Consider the following 24851-nt stretch of genomic DNA (forward strand, 5'->3'; position numbering starts at 1 on the left):
TTTCACCTATAGATTGGCAAAAATTCAAAATGTTTGACAGTAGACCCTTGGCATGGTTATGGGAAAATAGTCCCTCTTATATGTTACTGGTAGAACTGTAAATTGTCAATACTTGTCAAAATTACAAATACATTGGGTCGGCACAGTGGTTAAGTGTGCACATGCCGCTTCTCAGCGGCCCAGGGTTCACCGGTTCGGATCCTGGGTGCGGACATGGCAGCACTTGGTAAAAAGCCAAGCTGTGGTGGGCGTCCCACGTGTAGGGTGGAGGAGGATGGGCATGGATGTTGGCTCAGGGCCAGTCTTCCTCAGCAAAAAGAGGAGGATTGGCAGTAGTTAGCTCAGGGCTAATCTTGCTCAAAAAAAAAAAAATTACGTATACATATAATTTCTGATCCAATATACTTGCACACATGCAAAATGAACTATATACATAGTTATCACTATAAAATTGTTTAGAGTAGCAAAAGATAACAAACAACTCAAACATCTATCACTAGAAAATCAGTTAAATAAATTATGGTCCATCCATAAGATGGAATATCACACAGCCAGGCTGAAGAGCTGTCACAAAAATCTTTATAAGCCATGATTATACTCATGAAGAGCCATTAAAGAGTTTTTAAGCAGGGATGTGGGTATGAGATCTTGATTTTAGAAATATCTCTTTGGCCTAGTATGGAGCATAGACTGAAAGAGTAAAACTAGAGACATGAGGATCAATCAGTGGCCTAAATTAGGGTAGTCACTGAGAAGACACATATGATACAGACTGGACAGGCTTGGTGACAGATTGGATGTAGGGGTGCAAGAGACAAGGCACTGATGATACCCTGGTTTCCAGCTTTAACAGTAGATGGAGAGTCATGGTTATGCACTGAGATAGGGAGCACAAGTAGAGAAGCCAGTTTGGGTGAGAAGGAAAGATGAGTTTTATTTAGATGAACTAAGTTGAAAGTGCCAGTGGGCAACCACTTGAGATGTTCAGTTGGGTGTTTGGATATACAGCTGTATGACTCAGGGGAGAGATTGGAATTAGGGATAAATTTGAGAATCATCATATAACTGATGTGCACAGCCATAGGGGAGGATGAAGTCATCATGGGATATCCTGTGGCATGAGGAGAGGAGAGATTCTAGGCACTGGAACAACCCCTAGAGTACACAGGCAGAGGAATATGAGAACATAGGAGGGAACCCAAAGATCACAAGACAGAAGTCAAGGGAAGAGTGTGGTAGCATTTAGTGGTCTGCATCTCTCACTTGATTATGATATCCTTGAGGACATAAACTGGGGTTTGTTTTCTTTGTTTTCTCCCTATCTTCTCCATCCCTACCTTCATTCAATACAAGGTTTTGCACCTGATATGTCTGTGAACAAATAAGGGTATGAAGGAGTAAATCCAATCACAGCTGGCTCTTTACGCTACTTTAGTTCAAACCTTCATCACTGCTCCTCTAATTGGTCTCCTTGCATCCGTTCTCTAACCTCTCACATTGACACAGCTGCCTCTCTAAAGCACAGATCTGGTACTACCACTCCTCTCCGTGAAAATCATCAATGGCTCTCCACAGCCTACAGAGGAAAAGCCTCAGCTTGGCCTTCAAGCCCATCCAAACCCAATCACAGCCCAGCTTAGCTCCTACAACACCTAGCTTCTACCCACTGAACTATAGCCATCTTGACCACTTTTTGGCCTATAAACATGGTCTATGCTTATAGTGTTCTATTCCCTAGGATTCCTCCAGGTTCCCCCATCCCTGCCACCTGTAGTGGTTCCACCCATCCTTCAACATTCTATTGAAGTCCCACTTAGCCCTGAAGGCCTTCCCAGACCCTCACTGTAACAAATACCTCCTTCCCCTATTCTCCATTTTACTTTGCACCTGTGTTACTTCACTTGCCCTATACTGTGTTTGTTACATATACCAGCTCCTCACTATTTACTACTCTATTTCCCACTGGAGCGTGGAGAGGGATTGTGTCTCAATGTAATCATTACACATCCAGCACTTAGCACAGTGCATTCAGTAAGCGATTGCTGAATGAGTGATGGATAGGTGGATGGTAAGTCCTTGGGAGTACAAGGACACAGTTCTGTTTATTTTTGTTACCACTCCAGTGCTTTGCAGATGGTCTGTAGCCTATGTTTGCAGTAAGCTCCTTGGAAATTTGTTTTATTCACTTTTATACCCTCACTGCCTGGTACAGAGCATAGCACCACAGTAGGTGCTCAATAAATGTTTGAAGACTCAATAATTACTGTTTTAATTTGCTCTCGGGAGTCTTCGGAGAGGCCAATCACTTTGGCACACGGTATTTTATATGTGCTTCTGCCAGTTCCGACAGGCTGCCTTTGCAGGTCAGGGACAAGCTGTGTCGTGTAAACATGGCTGTACAGAGGGACTGTGAATGAAGTGTGGCTAACAGACCAAATTAGGGTTGTCATGGTGGTTAAGCATTTAACACAAAGAGATGTGGCTCTCCAGGCAGAAACACAGCCCAGAAGAAGCTTCAGAGGCAAAAGCAAGGCAGCTTAACTAAGGGAGAATTGGAATCACTTATTCCTGACTTGGTTTCCACTCTGTGCACAGCCCTCTGTGCTGGGGGCAGCCACAGCTGTGAAAGCACTGGGCATCTGCTCTTAACGAGTTTAAGGTCTGGTAGAGCTGAGGACAGGCTCACCAATAATCCCAGAGGAAAGACAAGATTGCTCAGTGCTGGAGGGTGGAGAGCTCCAGGAGAGGGGGTCTCTGGGAAGATTAGGAAAGGCTTCTTGGGGGTAGCGGAGCAGCATATGAGCTCATTTACTAAGCTTTCCTGACTGGGATGGGAATTGGAGTAGCTTCCAACTAGTCCCCCTGCATCCCACTCCCAGCCTGCAGTCTGTTCTCATCACCGTAGCCAGACCCATGCTCTTGTAGTCAGATTATGTCACTTCTCTGCTCAAAATTCTGCAATGGTTCCCATTTCATTCAGAGTAAAAATGGCTCCTATTCATTCAGAGTGGGGGAAAAATGTCCTCACAGTGGCCTAGAAGGCCTTACGTGATCTGTCCCCCAGTCACTTCCCCAGCATCATTTCCTCTATCCTCCCACTCACTCACCCAGTGCCAGCCACACTGGAGACTTTGCTATTCCTTGAATGTGCCGCACGCTCCCAGCTCAGGCTGTTCCCTCTGCCTGGCATGCTCTTCCCTCATAGCTGGCTTCTTCACCTCCTTCAAATCTTCACTAAAATGTCACCTCAGTGGGGCCTGACATGACCTAATTTTTTTTTTAAGATTTTATTTTTCCCTTTTCTCCCCAAAGCCCCTCGGTACATAGTTGTGTATTTTTAGTTGTGGGTCCTTCTAGTGTGGCATGTGGGATGCTGCCCCAGCATGGCTTGATGAGTGGTGCCATGTCCACGCCCAGGATTCAAACCGGGGGAACCCTGGGCCAACAAAGCAGAGCGTGCGAACTTAACCACTCGGCCACGGGGCCGGCCCCAAGACATGACCTATTTTAAATTGTGATCGCTATGTTCTGGTACCTTACCCCTCTTTTGAAGTTTGTGTTTCTCCACAGCATCTTCTACCATCTGCCATTCTGTGTATTTTACTAATTTTTTCTTTATTGTCTGTTTTCCCTCAACAGAATATAAGCTCTGTGAAAGCATTTTTAAAAAAACCACTATTTCCTTCAATACTATAATCCTAACACCAAAAACAGTGGCTAGTATTAGGTGCCCAATAGATATCTATTGACTGAATGAATGAATGAGGACATGATAGATGTTTGAGGAAGTCTACAGGAAGGGCCTCCTGGTAGAGTTCCTAAAAAATACTTGCCTGAAGAATCCTTCACAGGGACAGATCTCTGAACTGCAGAGCTGAGGACCCTGCTGGAGTGGGTGGTCAAGTGAGGAGGAAGTGGCCCTAGGCTGAGAGATAGAGGACTCTGGCCACCACGAACAGTGTGTAGGATCCAGATTCCAAAGGCTGGGTCAGGGATCCCTTGTCTCTTTCCCCTGCCGTTGCTGTACTTGCTCTCCATGCTCAGCCGAGCACCTTCTCAGATGAACCCCACTCAGCGTTAGTTGTGTCCATCTTTTGGCAACTCCCACATTTTTAATTTGGCCCCTCTTCCTATCCCGGCCAGCCAAGGCCCTTAAATAAGCGCTTTGCTGCCTCCCTGTGGCTCCTGCAGTAAAGGAACTCTCTTCTGGAAAGTGAGGTGACAGAGGCCTACAAAGGGACTCTTAGAAAGGAGGGGAGCTTGTGGGAGAGGAAACCTTAATCTTTATGACCCCATGGCAACCCTGAACTATTGACAACTGCCGCCCTCTCACAGACATTGCTGCCAGTGTCAATGACCATCCCCTCAGCAGAGCCGCAACAGGTGTTGCCAGCTGGACTCGGGCTTTGGCTGTTCTGGGCTGGTCACCTTTGGGAAAAGAATTTGGGGCAACAGTCAGATCCTAGGACCTACCTTGAGGGGTATTGAGGCCAGTGGACTAATATGTCTAGCCTCTACCTTCTCTGCCTCCTTCTAACTCTAGCCCATAAATAGTATTTGAGGGGTGAAACAGCCACCAGCCAGCTCAGGGCTGGGTATGTGTAAAGAGAGGAGTGGCCTGGGTGTGACAGAAGAGGGAGGGCCAGACATTGTGGAGAACTGGAGGGCCCGTGCCCTGTAGGACACTGCTCGGCTGATCCACTGCTCAGTTCCAGCCTCTTGTTTTTGCGGGTAACAGAAACCTGCCTAAGTCCGTATCAGCCCTCAAACGGGGGAATGTCCTGGAATGCTATCTGGTGGACCCACAAGGCAGGGATACAGCTGGGCCTCAGGAACCATCTGGCTGGCAAAGTTTCTGATGAGAAGACTGCTTTCTTACTTGTCTGTGTAATTTTTGTTTTTTTCTTTCTGGCTGCTTTCAAGATATGTTCTCTTATCTTTGGTTTCAGCAGTTTGACTATGATATACTTAGGTATGTTTTTCTTTGTATTTATCCTGTTTGGGGTCCTCTGAGCTTCTTGGATTGTTGTCTTTCATTGATTTGGGAAATTCTCAGTGATTGTCTCTTCAAATATTTCTTCTGCCTGGTTCTGTCTCCCTTCTCCTTCTGGGACTTCAATTACATGTGTCTTAGGCCATTTGTCATTGTTCCACACAGCTTGCCCAGTTTTGGGTTTGCATGATTGTTTCTTTGTTTGCTTTTACTATTTGTGCTATAGTTTGTTTGTTTGTTTGTTTGTTTTTGAGGAAGATTAGCCTTGAGCTAACTGCTGCCAATCCTCCTCTTTTCGCTGAGGAAGACTGGCCCTGAGCTCACACCCATGCCCATCTTCCTCCACTTTGTATGTGGGATGCCTACCACAGCATGGCTTGCCAAGCAATGCCATGTCTGCACCTGGGATCCGAACCAGCAAACCCCAGGCCGCTGACGCAGAACGTGCACACTTAACCGCTGCGCCACCAGGCTGGCCCCCTAAGTATAGCTATTTCAAAGACTCCAATTGATAGTTACATCTTAGACATGCTTATTTTTATTTTAAAGATTGGCACCTGAGCTAACAACTGTTGCCAATCTTCTTTCTTTTTTCTTTTCTGCTTTTTCTCCCCAAATCCCCCCAGTACATAGTTGTATATTGTAGTTGTGGGTCCTTCTGGTTGTGGTATGTGGGACACCGTCTCAGCATGGCCTAATGAGTGGTGCCATGTCCGCGCCCAGGATCCAAACTGGTGAAACCCTGAGCCGCCGAAGTGGAGAGCATGAACTTAACCACTTGGCCAAGGGGCCAGCCCCTTAGCCATGCTTATATTGTCTTTTTGAGAAAATGACTTCTCCATTCATGGAGTCATGCTCATCCTTCTTCTGACTTTTTCCAAGTTGGCCTCCCCAGTACATGGGATACACCAGACCCCACATGGCTTTCCTCCCTCTGGCTATTTGACTGAGTTGTTTATAAAAGCTTTTTGTCCCTTCCACCTCACCAGCGCCTCCTTGAAGTTCACAGTTAGGGCTAAACTAGACCCTTCCCTCATGTCCCCTTCCAAATTAGTGTTAGTTCCTCATCTGGGAGGCCCCTGAGGCCACGGGCCATGCCAGCCTCAAATCTAGCTTGAAGAAATATTCCTTCTCAGGGCTTGGCTTCCTTGAGTTTTTTGAAGGTGAAGGCAATATCATGTTTGACCAAATACATCAACTTTGCTCTTTTTTTTTTTTTTTTTTAAAAGATTGGCACCTGGGCTAACAACTGTTGCCAATCATTTTTTTTTTCTGCTTTATCTCCCCAAACCACCCCTGTACACAGTTGTACATCCTAGTTGCAGGTCCTTCTAGTTGTGGGATGTGGGACGCCGCCTCAATGTGGCCTGACGAGTGGTGCCATGTCCGCGCCCAGGATCCGAACCCTGGGCCGCCGCAGCGGAGCGCGCAAACTTAACCATTCGGCCACGGGGCTGGCCCCTCAACTTTGCTCTTAAGAGAAAAAAAAACAAAAGAAGCTCATGTATAGTGTCAAAGAACCTCCTCACTAGAAAAACACCATCTATATCTATATGTCTCCTTGGTTTCCAACCCTCTTGGCTTCACAGTTCGGCCCATGCAGGCCTTCTTTGCCTTCAAGGAGATGAAATTGTTGGCAAAGCAGAAGAATCTGTCAGATATTCTGCTTTCTTGCCAGAGAGCTTGCTAGAGGACATCCAGAAAGTCAAAGTCCTCCATCACCAAAGCGGGTTTAGCCACTAGGCACCTTAGAGCCTATGAAAACATACAAAACCTTTAAAAATGTTATTGGCATCAAAAAATGTAAAATATACATGTATAACTAAATGTTTATAAAATGTAATATTGTCAGTTTCATTAAACTGTCAAAGTTAATATTCAAAATATTCTCATTACATTTACAAAACTTGTTAGATTTCATCTCTATGCATGAAGATTGTTGAGAAGTCACAGCCAGCTACAGATTAAAAAAACTTACTCATAGCCAGTTAATTTCCAAAGCAAAGTTATAAAAAATCCTTTCAAATTATTTAAAGCAATACAGTGAGTGTGAGGGCATTTTAATATGTTGGATACAATTGAGGTGAGGCCTCCAAAAAAGAATAATGCTGGGACTTGAAAGGCTAGAAACGGCCCTTCACTGCCACAGCAGTCCTGTGTGCGTGACCTGCATGGCAAATGCCTCTCACCTTCCTCCCCCACCAGGCTTCCTTGCAATATGTGAAGCTGTGGCTTAGAAATCAGATCCTACTCTGACATCATCTAAGAGCCAGCTGTTCACATGCCAAATCCTCCTCTTCCTTCCAGAGTCTCAACCTTAAACTGGAAGCAAGGATGGGTGCCATTCCTCAGAAACAGAATCACTGGATTGCCGGTTCTCTGAGGACAGGGTTATTTCCTAGTTAATGTTTTATTATGCCTGGTCCCTAGGCCAAGTCTGTCTGGAGGAGTGGAGAAGAAGGGGCAGGGCAGAGGCCAATGGCTTCGTGGGAGGGAGAGTGAGCGGGAGGGTGCTTGTAAGCTGAATGAACTAAGGAAAGCAGTGTCTTAACTGAATTGACAGACAATTGCCATAGATGGCCTCCTCAGCCCACACCATCTGGATTTGGAACCTCAGTGTCTCCATTTCTTCCACCTTTGTCCTCACTCCTCAGAGATGCACTTGCGTTTGCCTCCCACCCAGTGCCATTTGGCTCTGACTTGTACTTGATATCTCCTTTCATTTTTATCTTCTGCGCATTCATGATAATCATCAATATTTCAGTTACTTATTGTCCATGTCTTTGATTAATTGAAGAGTTACTGACACCTACTGTGTGCCAGGCACTCATCATGGCCTTCTCGGCTTGTTGATTCCCAAAGGGCAGAGTCAACACTTGGTGAATTCTCTCTGATCAGTGTCCAGGTCAGTGGCCAGGTGCTTATGCACCTGGTTTCAAAAATGAGTTGGGGAGGTGTGGGTTTCAGCAATGAGACAGAAAATTTAAAAAATAAACACACCTCTATTTTATTAAAAATGCACAGTTTGGGGACTGGAGGAGGAAAGCAGTGTTTCTCAAGGTTCTAGGACTACTTAGCCATACCCAGAGTGTGCGTTTAAAAATACCACCTGGGAACCTGCATTTGGAACAAGTTTCCATGTGATACGTACGTAGTCACCCTGAAGTCTGAGAATCACTGGCTGAGGGATGGAGTGGGGACTGGGGTTGTCTCGATCCTCCTGCTTTTTAGGGTTCCAGGGAAGGACTCGTTTGACTTTTTACGAACAAGTTCAGCTGACTCATCTGGGGGTTCCAGGCATGTCTTTCTTTGGGTCGCTGAGGCACTGAAAGAGTTAATACAGTTATCGATGGGGCAGCAGCTGAGACAAGGATGTGAGTGCCCACGCAGCCCACTCAAGATCTTCCCTGGTCGTCTCTGGGAGAGTCTCTGGGGCCCAGACTTAACCCAGATGTGGAACTGCTTAACACAACATTTCTGCCACATCCCAGGGGCTCTGCTTCTCTCCTTGTGAATCTGCCTCTTTTCTCACTTCACAGAATACTTTCTCTTCCCTCCCGTCACTCTTCCATGCTCTTTCCTACCCATCCATGTTTCTTCCTCTCCACCCCCATCTGATCTCTTTCCCAGAAACCAAGTTATAAGCCTTCTCCTGTGTCTGCAGCATGCTGGATGTCTGTGTGAACCACTGTGCACTTTAGCTGTGCAGGACTAGGCCCTGAGCAAGGGAGAGCAGACCAGTTAGAGTCGAGGTTAGGATTCTTCTCCAGCTGCAGACAGTGTTTGGTGCATGCAGACACACAGATATCTTACCTGTCAGACAGAGAGTCCAGGGGAGACACTTATAATGCAAAGCAGAGAAAGATCTTAAAGAAGGGAGTTTGCTGGGTTTTGAGGGTTACAGTCCTCCTAGTGTCACAAACCACAGAGGGAAGATGAAAAGCCCTTCCTCACACACTGAGAGGACACCGCAGCTGGCCTGTAGATGACACAGGTTGTCAATGCCAGGCAGACCAGGGGAATGGGGCAGTTGGCATTAGGTCGGTCCTAGTTATGAAACTAGATGGTACTGTGAATGGGACAGCATGGCCAGGGGAGCTGGTGAGGTTGGCAGGACCACCAAGAGGTGAGTGACCTGGAACCACACAGCAGGTAGACGTGAGGATTCGTGCTAGGCCACGGGCAGGTGGCCAAAGAGAAGGTGCACTTTTGGGAGTGGAAGCAGAGTGAGTGTGTCTTCAGAGGGGCACACACACAGAGCACTCACAAAGAGGGCAGCACGAGCACCACCCCCAAGGCAGCAGTAGCCTGGGCAGCGGCAGAGAACTTTCGTTAAAGAGTGGTAGATCCTCATGCCACAATAACAGGATCCCAAGAATGCAGGGAGCCCCCACAATGAAATGTCGAGGCCCAGCCTGACACAGAGGTAGGTGATGCCACCCTGCAATGTGGAAAAAGAAGGCAGAAGAAGCATGGCTTTGCCTCTACGCCTGGTAGAGAAACAAACTGAATAAATTGGTGTAGCGTTGGGAAAAAGGGGAGAAACTTGTATTCATCTAAATTCCTCCGGAAAGGGAAAGCTGTCTTTGCCGAGAACAATATTTTGATAAGTGCTTAAGCCTGAAGCTGAGATCCCCGCGGAGGCCTGGGTGTGGGTGGAACAGTTCTGTGTGAGACGGAAGGAGTTTCTGAATTTTGCATGTTATACCAAAGAGAGAGGGGAAGGAAGGAGGCTGCTGTTTGGTGCTGTTCACTGTGAGTCCCTTTCCCCAATCACCCCCTTAAATTTTCAGAAAGTTACTAACATCACGAAATGCTTGGGGTCAAGTGGAGTACATACACTTGATTTATGTGCATGTATTTATGTACGTGGGAAGAGCACAGCAGTTGGGGCCTCAAACAGATGCCAAGCAGAGCCCAGGCACTGGCAGGGATGCAGAGGGAGAGGAGAAGGAGCTCCGAGAGACACCGCTATAGGGGAGGCCTCGAGCAAGTTTAGCCAAATTTCAGCAAGGCGGGGCCCCAGTTGACTTCTGGGTCATTAAGTTGTGCCACAGTGTTGTTTTGCTTATTCTTAATTAATTCTGTTTGCTATTTCCAGATCAACTAACAACAACAACAACAACACACACACACATAGACCCCTTGGAAACTCTCCAGAAATTGAAAACCAGGTATCTATGTACTAGGTGGGCTATCATGCTGATGTCAAGCTGAGGTTCTCTGGTGCACTTCAGAGCGGAAGCATAGCTAAGGACTGGCCTTCTTTGATGCTGCCATGCCACCATGCCTTAACTAAGTCTTTGTCTGGAGGATGGTGGCAGCACCAGCATCTTACAGCTCTGGGTTTTGGTTAGGTCTAGACTGGCAGGCATCAGTGCCCTCTCCCTTTCAAAGATCTTTAATTGGGGCAGGGCCAGGACCACAAGAGGCAGCTGGTTTTGGTAATCTAGAAAGGCTCCTTGAAAGAGCCTTGTGTTTTCAATAGTGACATCTTCAAGCCAAGAGAGGCAAAACCCAGAAAAGCCTCTTGTTGGCCCACTGAGTCCTGCCTCCTTCCCCTCAGCTGCTCTTCCCAGGGACAGTTCTTGGAGGCAGTAAGGAAATAAAATGCCCAGGCCCAAGTCTCAGGTTTATCATGTGATTCTTGGTTTCCCTCATCCTGCACCTGGCTCTCCTTGAGAACAACCCCCGGGCCTAGGGCAGGATGTGCCTCTTGAGCAATTCATGTGCAGCCCAGGAAACAAACGAGGAGGAAAGACTTCTGTAGTGATCTTCTGAGACACTATGTAAAGTCCTTTGAGAAAACTAGAATGGTGTTGGCATGAGGACCCAAACTGACGGCTGATGAGGCAGATAAGCATCTCTCTCTCTGAGGTGGTACAATAAATGCGGTCGATATTAATGTTTGGAAAGAGATCTCTTGGGCTGTTGGACAGGGACCGTGTGTGCTCTGGCTCCTGCCCTTGGTGGGCAGGTCTCCCTGAATCCAGATTAACTATCCAGCCTTGCACCTTACCGGGCCTTGAGGGACATGAAGCTTTTGTGGTAGGAGGAATGCACATCCAATGCCAACAGCCGGGGAATATCTGGGCGCCCCCCTAGCTGGTCCCAGGGCAGGCTGGCAGGGGTCTTCTTTTCTATTGGGTGACTGGAGGAGGTCACATCAGTCTTCCACATGGCCTCCATCTGTTTCCCCTGTTGGCTAGAGGGTGGGGATCAAAAGTATAAAAAGAGACAAAGAGTTAAATACATGGTGAGAGACTGAGAAGCAACAAGCTCTCTAGGGCCACAGGCCCAAGACACTAGGCCTTATTTTCTTCCTTTCTCAAATAGTTCTCATCACCCTCCTTGTCACCTCTCTTCCCCTTAACCTAAGTCTAACCCCCCTGCGCTCCTTTGCCTGAGGAGCTGCTGGAAGAGGCTCCCAGGATAGACCCCATATTTCCATGCATATACCCTGGGGCTGAAGCCCTGAACTGGCCACAGTAGCGTTTGTGTGGATGTAGGTCTTCTCAGCTGCCCAGAGGCTCACGATCTCTCTTTTTGAGTCTGGGCATCACAGAGTGGGAACGATCAAGCTTGTTTATATGGATGGACCAATGGAAGGTGCGGGATCCATGCCCAGGGTAGAAATCGTTGTAAGTTCTCAGCTGTGGGTCCTCAGAGTCTTTCAGTTGCATAGTTTGAAACATACTTGGTCAGGCTGGCCCCTGAAGCCCACACACCCCCATCTAGGCCAGTGGCCAGAGCTGGGCAGGGAGGCTGAGAAGACAGGTTCCTGCAACTCATGGGGGGAGCTTTGCCTGTCTGTGCCCTGGCTGAGCTGCCATCCTCCCCAATCTGGCCACCCCTGCTCCCTGCCTCCCCACTCATCCAGCTGGCTGCCCCCTGGGCTTTGTTGCACCTACCAGGCTACCCGCAGGGGCACACGTTCTGGGTGCTTGGACGTACAGTGCTCCAGAGGCTGCTTGCAGGAGCGGCTGCTGGAGTGGATGTGCTGGAGTAAGGATGGGGGCGGCTTGCTTTTCCTTGACTGTGGGGAGGTGACCACAGGGGTGTGCAGGTGAACATTCCACTCCAGCTGGAGCTAGAGGAACCAGCAGAGAGGCATCAGGGAGACAGGAATTTATTTATCCCCTCTCTAGGGAAGGAGGGTGCATTGCCTGACTCAGGGCTGAGCAGAGAGGGTAAGACCCAGGGAATCCCTCCAATTAGAGACCCCTGGGACTCCAGGGTATCAAACGTCCTAGAAATTCCTTCAATTCTTCTTTGCTGGGTTAGTTCCTGTTTTCTCCTTTATTGTGGAAAATCTGGACAATGGGCAAAACAGCAAGGAAAAAAACGAAAGGAAGCCAAAGCAGGTGGAACTCCTGGGAACACTCACAGGGTTCAGGATGGGACCTGGAGAGCTCTGGGTATCTTTTCATCCAGCCCAGCCCTGGCAGTGGGCAAGGGGCTAGGGGAACCCTCACAGCCGCCCAAAGAATTATCATGTGGTCCCTTTCCTTCTCAACCTCAAAACCAATTTAGCAAATCAAGACACCTACAGGAGATGATCAGGACTAGTACAAGGTGACAGGAAACTGGGTTGGGAGATACCTCCATGGCCAAGTGCCTAATGCCGGCACTTAAACCAAGTCCCTCAGCACACTGCTTCCCCTAGACTCAGGCCGCTGCTGCTCAGGACTCAGGGGCATTACCTCCTGACCCAACCCTATGAGAGATCCCAGCAGGCTCTGAGTCACTGCTGTGGGATTCTCCAGTCCCTTGAAGCCATCGTGGCCCCCTGTGGTGTCAGCACTTGTTGCTTCTCTGCCCCCGCAGCAGGGAAAGAGTAGAATAAACTGAAGCCAGCCCTCAGAGAGTCAAAATAGGTCAAACCCAACGGATCGGGACTCGGGATGACTTGGGACTCTCAACAGCAACACCGAAACCTAGAAGGCAAGGAGCAGCGCCTTCAAAATCGTGAGGGAAAATGAATTCTAACTTAGGTACTCATATCCAGGCAAACTGTCAATTAAGAGTGAGCGTGGATACTAAGTAAAGATGTTTTCAGACAACCAGGGTCTCAGTGAGGTTGTCTGCCAGAAGCCCTTTGTCAGAGAGTGACTGGAGGAGATATTTCACTAAAACAAGGGAGACCTGGCAGCTAGAAAGCAGGGGAGGCATCTCCAGAGAGAAGCAAAGCGAGTCCCCAGCACGAGGGGAAGAGGACAGCTGGGAGCAAGCCTGGAGAGCAAACAGAGCTGACAGGAGCAGGCAGAGGCCCCCGGGGAGGGAGAACCTCAGTGCAAAGTTGGCACAATGGTCTCAGCTACCTCCCCCTCCAGAGGGGTCTCTTCTACAGCTCTTTTGGTGGGTCCTTTCTCTCTTGCTCTCCCCATATATGGAGATTGGAAAGCTGCCCTTTCTCACACTCTGGCCACCTCCTGCCTGCACCTCTTCCTGGTTCAGAGGCTGTAACCTGCTCTCTTACTTCTCATCTGCTCTCCTGACCCCCAGTCACCCTACATCCCCACTGGCACATTTCCTGGCCGCATCCCTACTGGCTGTGCTGATCCCTGAGAAGGTCGCGGGGAGGGCAGGAGGCCTACCTTGGGGAACATGGTCACCATGCTGCTCAGGCACTCTCGGTGCTTCTCCTCCAGGTCCTTCTGCTTGTCCTTCCAGGGCTGCAGCTGGAGGTTCTGCTGGTGGTCGATGTTTTCCAGGAAGATGTAGAGGTTCTGGGCCTTGTAGGTTGCCCCAGTTTCTCGCAGGCCTTGTATATGGTTGATCACTTCTTCTCTGGGAAGAGAGGGAAGTGATTTAGTGGACGAAGGGGCCTCCTCCTCCCCACAAGTCTGTTAACCGGAGATGATTCAGTGTTTATAATTCCTGGGAGCAAGAAGAGAAACGGAGGTGGGTAAGAGCTGGGAAAAACAGGGAGCAGAGAAGTGAGATGTGGTGTCAGGTGAGGAGCCTCAGGCTGGGCTGGGAACAGGAAGAGAAAGTGAGGCAAATGGGGAAGCATATTAGGTGGATTATGGACAGGGCAGTAGGAAGAGAGAGAGAAATAGGAAGCAGGCTTAGAGGAAAAGCCCACAACAGGCAGAACAATATGTAAGTGCCTGACCTCCCACTCCTGTAGGGTTGCCCAAGGCCCCCAGGTTAGGCATCCTTTGCTATTTCCCACCCTCAGGGGGACCTTGTCCAGGCCTGGGGTGCTTCTCCTTGTCCCGGCTTTCCCTGTGCTCCTCCTCTCCTGTTGGGTTTTGGCTCTGCCCACACACAGCAGTGGGTGTGGGTGGGTGCTGGGCGGGTGCCAGGGAGAACCTACCGGAGGCTCTGGAAGCGTCTGTAGAGGATGTACTTATGGCACAGGCACTGCAGCCTGAGTGCGTTCAGCTTCATGTTGGTGATGGTGAGCTCCAGCGCCCTGCTGCGCAGGTAGTGGGGCAGCCCCAGCTCAGCCTCTTCACTCAGGAGCTGCAGATTCTTCCTCTGGGCCTCCACATCCATGTGGTATGTCTTCCCCTTAAGAGTTGCAGGGGATATCTGCAGAGGTGGCTGGGTCACTTTTTGGATGGATATGCCCCTGACAGGAAAAGAGGCCGATTTCCTGGGCTTTGTGGGAACCCAGTGGGCCCGTGGTTTTTGGGTTAACGTGGCTGAACTCACGGTCCTCTGGTTTCCAGGGGAAGGCTGCTGGGTATCAGGGGACCTGGGCAAGTGTGGCCTCCTGCCTTGGTGAGCAGATTGGGTCCGGCTTGGGGGAGGTGCTAATGATGATTTCTCCAAGTCCCTCCATTGACTGGTGGTCATGAAGATCATCCTCTCCCCGTCCTCCCCTGGTTGCTCCGGCTCCCTCCATGGGTGTCTGTGCTCCTTTCCTGGCTGGCCCAATCTCTGCTGCTGCTCCCTTGCCACGTCCTCCATCTCCCACTGCCGCAGCTTCTCCTGGTGCTCCTGTTCCTGTAGGGCCCACTTCTGCTGCTGCTGCAGCCACCTCTCTTCCTCTTCCAGCCACTGCTGCCTCCGCCTCTCCCAGCTGAGTTCTTCTTCCCAGTGTTCCACCTTGCTTTCCAAGGCCTCCTTCCTGGAGCTCTCTTGGGACAGCTGCTTCCCAAAATGGGGCTTAATTTGAAGTCCTTCCTTTTCCTGGTCTGCTTCCTGGAAGAAGTCCTTCTGATCTTTGACTTTGTGGCCTGGGGTTTCTGCCATCAGTCTTTCACATTTCTTAGGAAACTTGTGATCCACCAAAGATGGCCACACGGGCTGAAGACTTTCAGTGTCTGTACTGCTGTACACATCTGCGATCCTTGAATGCATGGTCATGGTGCAAAGTGGCTGATACGTTGAAGGCCTAGCACCACTGTCCCCGGCTGTGGCCATAGGACTTGGGGAGAGTGGTGAGAACAGCTGATCCTCTTTCTTGGGTTCTTCTTGGGTTTCCTCCATGACTGTTTCTTTCTTTGGGAGGGTGTCTCTCTCATGAGGGCCCGGGGAGTCAACCAGTATCTTAGCTGAGTCTTCTGCTTGACCTCTAGCAGACTCAGCCTTCTTCAGCTGGAACTCTAAGGCATGCTTTATCAAGAGAAGGTCATGGTACTTTCCCCCTAGAATTTCCACCTGCTTTAGTAGGGCATCCCTCTTGCTCTCGAGGATTTGGAGGGATTTCTGGAAGTACAGCCTCTGGCTGCTGAGTTCTTTGGTCATCTCTATTTTCAGGGACTTGTATTTGGTCTCCAGGCTCCTGTTTTCCTTGTGCTGGAGGATCAAGGCCTTGTTGAGGTTCTCAACCACAGCGTACATGTACCTGATGGCCCTGACGTCCCCCTGGTTGAACATAGTGGAGTCCAGGAGCTCCTGAAGCATGGACTTCACCTCAGAGACCCTTGTGCAGGTAGTGTGCTTGTCCTGGAGCATCTTCTCTGGGCTCGGTGGCTGAGGGTAGGATGTAGAGTTTTGTGGGCTTTGTTCCTGCCAGCCCGGCCAGAAGGTGCATTTAGACGCTAGGAGAGGTGAAGAGAACAAGGCAACAAGCTCCCCTGGGTCCCAAGGATTACTTATTCTCCAGACCCTGCTTGGCCAATTCCCATCCAGCCCTCTTAGGGCTTTGGCAAGAATCAGGAGTTGGGGCTATATGTGAGGCCAGGGGAGATGTTGTCAAGAAAGATCTCTGCTGGGATCGCAGCTTGGCCAGAGCTTACCTGTCAAGGTCTGCCAGCTCCATAGCACCTGCAGGGCCCAGAGGGGCCTGGAACTGTTCAACCCACCTCAGCTCAATTCAGCATATTCCTGATCCTTCATATTTCCCTGGAGTAGAGTTATTTTTCTAATCATGCTACTTCCCAGCCTCAATATCTGTGTTTGGCTCCCTATTACCAACTATCCAAACTCTGGAAGCTACCTGGCACTTACACTCCAGATCACCTGGGAAGCTTTATTTCTGTTTCCTGTTATCACTGCACTGTGTTTGTAGAGAATTTATCTCATGGTCCTACAACTGTTCACATGTCTTTTTTTTTTTTTTTTTTTGGTGAGGAAAACTGGCCCTCAGCTAACTACTGTTGCCAATCTTCCTCTTTTGCTTGAGGAAGATTGTCACTGAGCTAACATCTGTGCCAATCTTCCTCTGTTTTGTATGTGGGACGCCACCTCAGCATTGCTTGATGAGTGGTGTGCAGGTCTGCACCTGGGATCTGAACCCATGAACCCTGGGCTTCCAAAGCAGAATACACAAACTTAACCACTATGCCACTGAGCCGACCCCAAGTTGTTTTTTGGGTTTTTTTTTAATGACTAATGTCTTTTTCCATTTGGGGAGTCATGAACTCCTTTAATACTCTGATAAAGGCAGGGGACCTTCTCCTCAAGAAAATGCACATAAACCCAGATTGTATACCCTGTGTTCCAATCCATTCATAGACCTCAGCTCCACAGGGCTGGTTATGGTTGTAGCTGTACCCACTTGGACCTACCATGTATAGGGCTGCTGGTGATTATCTTGGAGCATCCACTCATTTGCCTATTCAATGAACATCACTGGCAGAAAAAACACTGGCTAACTTTGGATGAGGGGCTAACGGAAATATGGAAATTAAATGACATTGAAGTCAAACTAGCATCTAGCTAATGTTGTCAGAGAGGCCATGTAGCCTAGTGGTTCAGAGTTTGGATTCTGGAATCAGACAACTTGGGCTTGAATCTCATCCTTACCACTTGCTTTGGGCAAGTTTCCTAACTTCTCAGTGCCTCCATTTCTGATAAATGGGGATAATCATAGCATCTACTTCATGGGACTTAACTAGGTTATCCATGTTTAGTGCCAAGCACAGTACCAGGTAACTAGTAAGTACTCGGTAACTAAGCCCTAAAAAGAAAGGAATAAGACACAGCCTTTGCCACCCAGGAGTTTATAATCTAGCAAGGAAATAAGTCAAGTACATGACTAACTACATCTCAAGACATAATATGGTAAGATTGTAGGGAAGATTGTCTCCTTCTCATCTACCTTTCCCTGCTTCTCCCCTCCACCAACTAGCAACTTTGTTTGACTGATAAGGAACCTGGCTATGAGAATCAACAATAAAGCACCAATAGCTATTATTAAGCCCTGAGCATGTTCTAAGCATGGGGTCTCACGCCAAGTGGAATCCTGCAAGTAGGCAGTGTCCTTCTTATTTTGTATATGAGGAACGTGAGGTTCAGAGAGATGAAATTACCTGCCCCAAGTCAGCCAGAAATTGGCATATGGGATTCGAACTCAGGTCTGTCTGACTCTGAAGCTCATGCTCTTGAGTAAGATTGAGAAGTCAGAAAACCTAAGTTTGGGGCCTGGCTTTGCTGCAAGCTTTCTTTGTGGTCCTTCTCTTCTCTGAGCTTCAATGTTCTCATCTACAAAATGTAGGAGTTAGATAATCTGAGATCCCGTCAATGCTGATAGGAGTCAAGTTTCAAGGTTGAGCCATGTTGTTGACTGACCACTTCTGGAGCAGCCACAATTGAAAAGCCTCTGGCTGAGTCTCATCAGACTTCTTGACTCTGCAGCTGGGTTTGGAGTAAGGAAAGGATGTTCCTCAGGCTCTAGCTACAGACTCCAGCCTTTCTGGCCTTCTAGACTTCTTCCCCAGAACCTTCATGAGGCCGCAGCTCCAGGAAGCACCAACAGGGACCTGTCTCCATATCACCCCTACTTCCAGCCCTGAGGGACTGCTCAGCACTGTTTGGTGCTCATCCTGTGTTCAACACCACAACCTCTCACTACTGCCCGTCCATCTCAGATAAAGCTTTTGTTATGGAGGAGAGTCGGGGAGACTCCCATAGACCCTGGAGTGTGACTTCTTCCTGTGAGATGGCAACCACCCAACCCAGACCCCCTCCCAAGTACTCCTGGAACCTACCTTTTGCCCTTTTCTTTTGTCCTTCAATGAGAGTGGAGCAAAGGGAAATGAGAGACTCAATGCCTCCTTTGGTGGCGATGAGGGAGAGAGGTAACACTTTCTCCATCACCTCAATCCATTCATCCAGGGCTTCCTCTTCCCCCTGACTCTGCCTGTTCCTGATCTCGTAAGTCAGGCTGTCACCTGGAGAGGGAGTGGGAAGTACAGGCTGAGAACAATGTGTTCTCTAGGGAGCCCCAAGCAGCCCTGTTGCACAAGGGTTACACCAGTAGGCTTTGAGGTTGAACTAGTTTTACCTCTTACTAGCTGTGTGATGGTGGGCAAGTCACTTATTCCCCTGAGCCTCAGTACCCTTCCCCGTTAAAGGGTTGGGTAAGGATTAATTGAGATAATACATGTGAAATGATTAACATGAGGTTTCCATGTAGAAAATATGCAATAAGACATTAAATAGCATTATTGTACTATAAGACCAGGGATGTGTCTGCCTTTATTGCTCTATTCCCATTGCCTAGTCCATTATCTGGACAATTAAATTAATTAACTGGAGTTAACAGCCCTGCTTAGCTCTTGGGGGAAGGTGAAGGACCACTGAACTGAGAGCTCCTCAGGGACAGGGCAGTGTGAGGGGATCGGGCATATCCCTATACATTGCAGCATCCACCGCACCTCATAGCAGACTGAGGTCTCATGATGGGATAACTCTGATCTTAATGAGGGTAGCACCTGATTCCAGGGCTGTGTGCGCTGGTCCACACCCAATTGGCTATACCAGTGGCTTACAGCTGGAATCAGTGCTGTTTGGCCCAGTGCCCACGCGGTAAAGGTCATTCAGTACTTTTAATATCACCTTTGGGCTGCTCTATAAAATAGCTAGTGTGCTCCACTAAAAAACTGTTAGAACTAATAAACAAATTCTGTAAAGCTGCAGGATACAAAATCAACATACAAAAATCAGGGGCCGGCCCGGTGGCACAGCGGTTAGGTTCGCACGTTCTACTTCTCAGCGGCCCGGGGTTCGCCGGTTTGGATCCCGGGTGCGGACATGGCACTGCTTGGCAAAAGCCATGCTGTGGTAGGCATCCCACATATAAAGTAGAGGAAGATGGGCATGGATGTTAGCTCAGGGCCAGTCTTCCTCAGCAAAAAGAGGAGGATTGGCAGTAGTTAGCTCAGGGCTAATCTTCCAAAAAAAAAAAAAAAAAGAACTACCATATGATTCAACAATCCCACTTCTGGGTATATAAGAAAGGAAACAAAATCACTATCTCCAAGAGATATATGCACACCCATAGTCACTGAAGCATAATTCAGAAGAGCCAAGACATGGAAACAACCTAAGTATCAGTCAATGGATAAAGAAAATGTGTTATATACAATGAAATATTACTCAGTCATAACAAAGAAGGAAATCCTGTCATTTTAGACAACATGGATGGATCTTGAGGGTATTACGCTAAGTGAAATAAGTCAGACAGAGACAGACAAATGCTATATCATCTCACTTATATGTGGAATCTAAAAAAGTTGAACTCATGGAAACAGAGAGTAGATTGGTTGTTACAAAAGGCTGGGAAGTGGGGGAAATGGGGAGATGTTGGTCAAAGGGTACAAACTTTCAGTTGTAAGATAAATAAGTTCTGTGGATCTAATGTACAGGAAGGTGACTATAATTAACAATACCGTACTGTATACCTGAAATTTGCTGTGAGTAGATCTTACATGTTCTCATCATACACAAAAAAGGCTACTATGTGATGTGATGGATGTGTTAATCAACTTTATTGTGATAATCATTTGACAACATACACATATATCAAATCATCACATTACACACTTTAAAATCACACAGTTATTTGTCAACTGTATCTCAATAAAGCTGGGAAAATTAAAAAATCAAATAAATAAAATAGCTAGTGTGGGTTCAAGTTTAGTTTCTATCTTGCTAAAAAATGAGATGGCGTAACAGGCTAGTGACGTTAGGCTTCATCACTTACGCAGCTAATGTCACAATCTGTTACGTTTTGGACAATCACGTGTTTGCCCCACTGGGGAGTGGAGGTGACGTGTTGTGACATGAGTGGGAGAATGTGTCACCGGAGAGGCACTGCAATGTGTCTTTTGCTTCCTCTGCACCACCCTCCACACTCCTCTCCCAGCACATGCTGACCGAGGGTGGGAAAGGAGGAGGCTGAGCAAGCCGGGACCAGCGTCATGGGGGGAAGGCACCCACCCTCAGGGCTGCACCCGGCCTGCAGACTCACCCCAGTGGCCCAGCCAGTGGAGAATCTCGTACAAGTGCTTCTCTTTAGTCTTAGCATCCTTGGAGAAGGAAGCAATTTTCTCCAGCAAGATGAATCTCTTCTTGCCCTTTTGCTCCATCTGGTGAGATTTTGCCTTTTCTTTTAAATCATATCCTAATTCTTCCTGGAAGTGGTTGATGACACAGTTGACATTGTCCAAGATGTCTGAGAGCTGGGAAGAAATATCCTATATGCGAAGCAGTAAATTGTAGTGTTTAGGGGTGTGAACTCTGGAGCCTGATACCATGTCCTAGCAGTGTAGACCTCAGTCACTTAACCTCTTGGGGCCTCAGTTTTCTTACTTGTAAAGTGGGGATTGTTATAGTATCTTTGTCACAGGGTGTTTGTAAAGATTAAATGAATTAATATTTGTAAGGCACTTAGGACAGTGTCTGGCACATAAAATAAGTGTTAGTTCTTAGTACCATCATTTTGATTATTTAGACCAGGTCAGGAAGGGAGAGAATACTAAAAATCCACAGCAAACCTTTCTTCAGAATTTGCTGGGGACTTCTGGACATCTCTCTTCACAAGGATCCAAAAGCAACAGACTGAAAAAATGAGGCCCCAAGAAACCCTCAGGGTCAGAGGATCCCATAAAAAAATGCACCAGAGGCTCAGGTTCAGGGTGATTCTGCCTTTGGCCATTTCTCTGTGAGCTTTTAGGGCTCAGCTTGGGGGATTCTGACAGGTTTCCAGGAACAGACCTCAAATCACAAACTTTGGGCCCTTGCTCCTGCCCTGCGAGGACCCTCCACCATGTGTCTCAGGGCCATCTTGGGGCTTCCAGTGGGCTGTTCCCTTCCTGGGCCCAGTGCTGCCTCAGGGGAACGGTTTGGTTCCGGCTTGCCCTGCAGACGCCAAATCTAGGAGGTGGATAATTTGTACTAATCTGTCTACAAACTCAGCTCGCTGAGGATCCCAGGACCCCTTAAAGCCCAGAGCTGGAATCTTGCCCAAGTCTGGGATCAATCCCCAGCCTCCACATCAGACCCCAACAGAAAGGTGACTCCCTCATCTCAGGGGTTACCTCCTGAACCCGAGTTAGCTGGGCAGCCTCAATCCTCGAGAGAATGGCATTCACCGACTTGGGGGTCACCAACTGTGGGGGCTCGTCTTTTTCCATTTTGGATCACTCTGTCAGTCACAAAGATGTCCTGTGTCTCTGATACACAGGCCTGGACACGTGATGTTGGCTGCTTTGGGGTTAAGGACTCCAGCGCAGCTCCTGAGTACCCTCTGCCTAGCCACAGCTCCCTGTAACTGCCAGACATTGAGTTCTAACTGACCTTTTCTCCTGTGACATCATCAGTTGGATTGGAAGAATGACTCCCTGTCATCTATCTACTTGGTTATCTAGCTTTTTATCTGTGTGTTGCTTTTTTAAAATCACTAAATGTTACACTCCCAAACTAAACATTAATGGCTAAAAATAGGAAAATGCAAGTAGAAAAAGTTCTTTTCTGAAAGAGAACTGTTTTTTTTCTTTCTTTTTTTTTTAAAGATTTTATTTTTTCCTTTTTCTCCCCAAAGCCCCCCAGTACATAGTTGTATATTCTTCGTTGTGGGTCCTTCTAGTTGTGGCATGTGGGGCGCTGCCTCGGCATGGTTTGATGAGCAGTGCCATGTCCGCGCCCAGGATTCGAATCAATGAAACACTGGGCCACCTGCAGCGGAGCGCGTGAACTTAACCACTCGGCCACGGGGCCAGCCCCTGTTTTTTTTTCTTGAGGAAGATTAGCCCTGAGCTAACATCTGCTGCCAATCCTCCTCTTTTTGCTGAGGAAGACTGGCCCTCAGCTAACATCCATGCCCATCTTCTTCTACTTTATATGTGGGATGCCTACCACAGCATGGCTTGCCAAGCGGTGCCATGTCCACACCCGGGATGTGAACTGGCGAACCCTGGAACGCCGGAGCGGAACGTGCGCACTTAACCACTGTGCCACCAGGCTGGCCCCAGGGAACTATTTTTTAATTAAAGCCAATCAATAACTAATGGGAATATATTTGCATTTGTACCAGGGATCAAGGCTCAGTCAACACTGTGACTTACTAAAGTGAGTTTCTGGCATGTAGTAGGCACTTAATAAATGCTTGTTGAATGAATGAGTATGTAAGTACAAATACATATACATGGAAATTATTCTTCTGTGCTACTGAAAAGTATTCCCATTTAACAGATAAGGAATTAAACACTGTAAGTTCAGTTCTTGCAGTGCCATGGCCACTTAATAACTTGTCACCTGACACCTACCTGTCTCTCATGTACTATCATTCATTCACTTATTCAAAGTTAATTCTTTTATTGCCCATTCACTCAAAAAACACTTACTGGCAACAGTCTATGTGCCAGTCATGGGGGCTAGTGCTGGAAATACAGAAATGACCAAGACCTAGTTCTGTCTTTGAGGCACTCATACCCTGGTTTATAGATACCCACCTATGTATACATCTGGCACTGGATAGTCCTTTAATCCCTTATGATTTCAGAGCATGTTGTAGTTTACAAACAACTTATTCATCCTTACAAACATGTGCGAGCCAGCTAAGGCTCAGAAGAGTTATGAGATTTATTTAAAGTTACAGAGCTGGAAGTACAGAGTCAGAACTCCAGCCTAGTTTCCTGATTCCCAATCTAGAGTCTTTTCTTTTTTTCCCCTTTCTCCCATGCCTCGCTTTCTTATTTCTTTTAAACCCAATCATACTGATAATTACATTACATATAAATGACCTAAACAAGCCAATTAAAAGATAAAGATTTTGAGATTCAATTAAGACAAAGTCAAGACTCAATGATGTACTATCTACAAGAAACATACTTTAGGGCTGACCTGGTAGTGTAGTAGTTAAGTTCGTGTACTCCGATTGGTGGTCCTGGAGTTTGTAGGTTCAGATGCCGGGCAAAGACACACCAGTCATCAAGCCACACTGTGGCAGATCCTACATACAAAAAATAGAGGAAGATTGGCACAGATGTTAACTCAGGGCCAATCTTCCTCGAAAGAAAGAAAGAAAGGAAGGAAGGAAGGAAAGAAACACACTTTAAATAAAAAGACACACATAGGTTAAAACTAAAAGCATGGAAAAGCGATAAACCATGATAATACTACTCAAAAGAAAGCTGAAGTGGCTATATCAATATCAGCTTTTAGAACAATAAATATTAGCAAACATAAAACAGGAAGGACATTCCACAAAGATAAAGGTTTCAATTAATAAAGGGGACACAGTCCTATATGTGTATGCACCTAATTTTGAAGCTAATACCATAGCTTCAAAATACATGAAGCAAAAAACTTACAGAAATGAAAGGAGAAATGGATAAATCCACAAGTATAGTTAGAGATTTCAACACTTCTCTTGCAGGAAGTGGTAGAAGTAGAAAAAAAATAAGTAAGGATATAGAGATTTCTTTTTTTTTGAGGAAGATTAGCCCTGAGCTAACTGCTGCCAGTCCTCCTCTTTCTGCTGAGGAAGACTGGCCCTGAGCTAACATCCATGCCCATCTTCCTCTACTTTATATGTGGGACGCCTACCACAGCATGGCTTGTCAAGCGGTGCCATGTCCACACCCGGGATCCAAATTGGCAAACCCCGGGCTGCTGAAGTGGAACATGTGCACTTAACCGCTGCGCCACCAGGCTGGCCCCAGATATAGAGATTTTGAAAAACATTATCAAGCAACTCATCTCACTTGACATTTAAAGAACATTTCACCCAAGAACAGCAGGATACATTATTTCCAAATCCATATGGAACAATAATCTGGGCCATAAAATAAATATCAATACATTTAAGATCCAAATCATACAGAATATGTTCTCTGACTACAATGGAATTGCACTATAAATCAATAATTGGAGAGATATCTGGAAAATTCTCAAATATTTGTAAATTAAACAACAAAATTCTATGAGTCAAAGAAGAAATCACAAGGAAAATTATGAAATATTTTGAACTGAGTGAAAATGACAACATGACATATCAAAATTTGTGGGATGCTAAAGCAGTGCTTAGAGAAAGAAACTAGAACAGGGAAACTCAAAATAAGCTGAAGGAAATCATATGGATAAGAGTAGAAATCAATTTTTAAAAAATGGAGAAAATCAATGCAACCAAAACCTGGTTCCTTAAAAAGATTAATAAAATTGATAAAACTCACAG

The 24851-nt window shown here is 47.2% G+C and overlaps 2 protein-coding genes across 3 annotated transcripts in view; one reads left to right on the top strand and one right to left on the bottom strand.

Moving 5' to 3' along the window:
- Positions 1 to 24851, top strand: part of PRPF40B (pre-mRNA processing factor 40 homolog B) — a 58484-nt gene that overhangs the window by 5040 nt on the left and 28593 nt on the right. The gene's annotated exons all lie outside the window — the stretch shown is intronic.
- Positions 359 to 23512, bottom strand: FAM186B (family with sequence similarity 186 member B). The gene is made up of 8 exons (XM_014862910.3): positions 21715 to 23512; positions 20646 to 20871; positions 18382 to 18564; positions 14316 to 15990; positions 13591 to 13783; positions 11905 to 12083; positions 11013 to 11198; positions 359 to 8318 (listed from the first exon to the last, which is right to left on the bottom strand). The coding sequence occupies exons 1-8, from the start codon at positions 21808 to 21810 to the stop codon at positions 8168 to 8170; spliced, it is 2889 nt and encodes a 962-aa protein (XP_014718396.3). The 5' UTR covers positions 21811 to 23512; the 3' UTR covers positions 359 to 8167.

Source organism: Equus asinus, chromosome 22 (assembly GCF_041296235.1).
Source record: "Equus asinus isolate D_3611 breed Donkey chromosome 22, EquAss-T2T_v2, whole genome shotgun sequence".
In the NCBI taxonomy this organism is placed as follows: domain Eukaryota; kingdom Metazoa; phylum Chordata; class Mammalia; order Perissodactyla; family Equidae; genus Equus; species Equus asinus.

Bases quoted from the DNA above. Each gene is read 5' to 3' on its own strand.
- FAM186B (XM_014862910.3), bottom strand. From the start codon at position 21,810: ATGGAAAAAGACGAGCCCCCACAGTTGGTGACCCCCAAGTCGGTGAAT. The intron at 15,991-18,381 runs GTAGGTTCCAGG...CACCTCTCCTAG, and splicing joins ACAAAAGAAAAGGGCAAAAG to CGTCTAAATGCACCTTCTGG. The intron at 12,084-13,590 runs GTAGGCCTCCTG...TGGTTCCTCTAG, and splicing joins TGGTGACCATGTTCCCCAAG to CTCCAGCTGGAGTGGAATGT.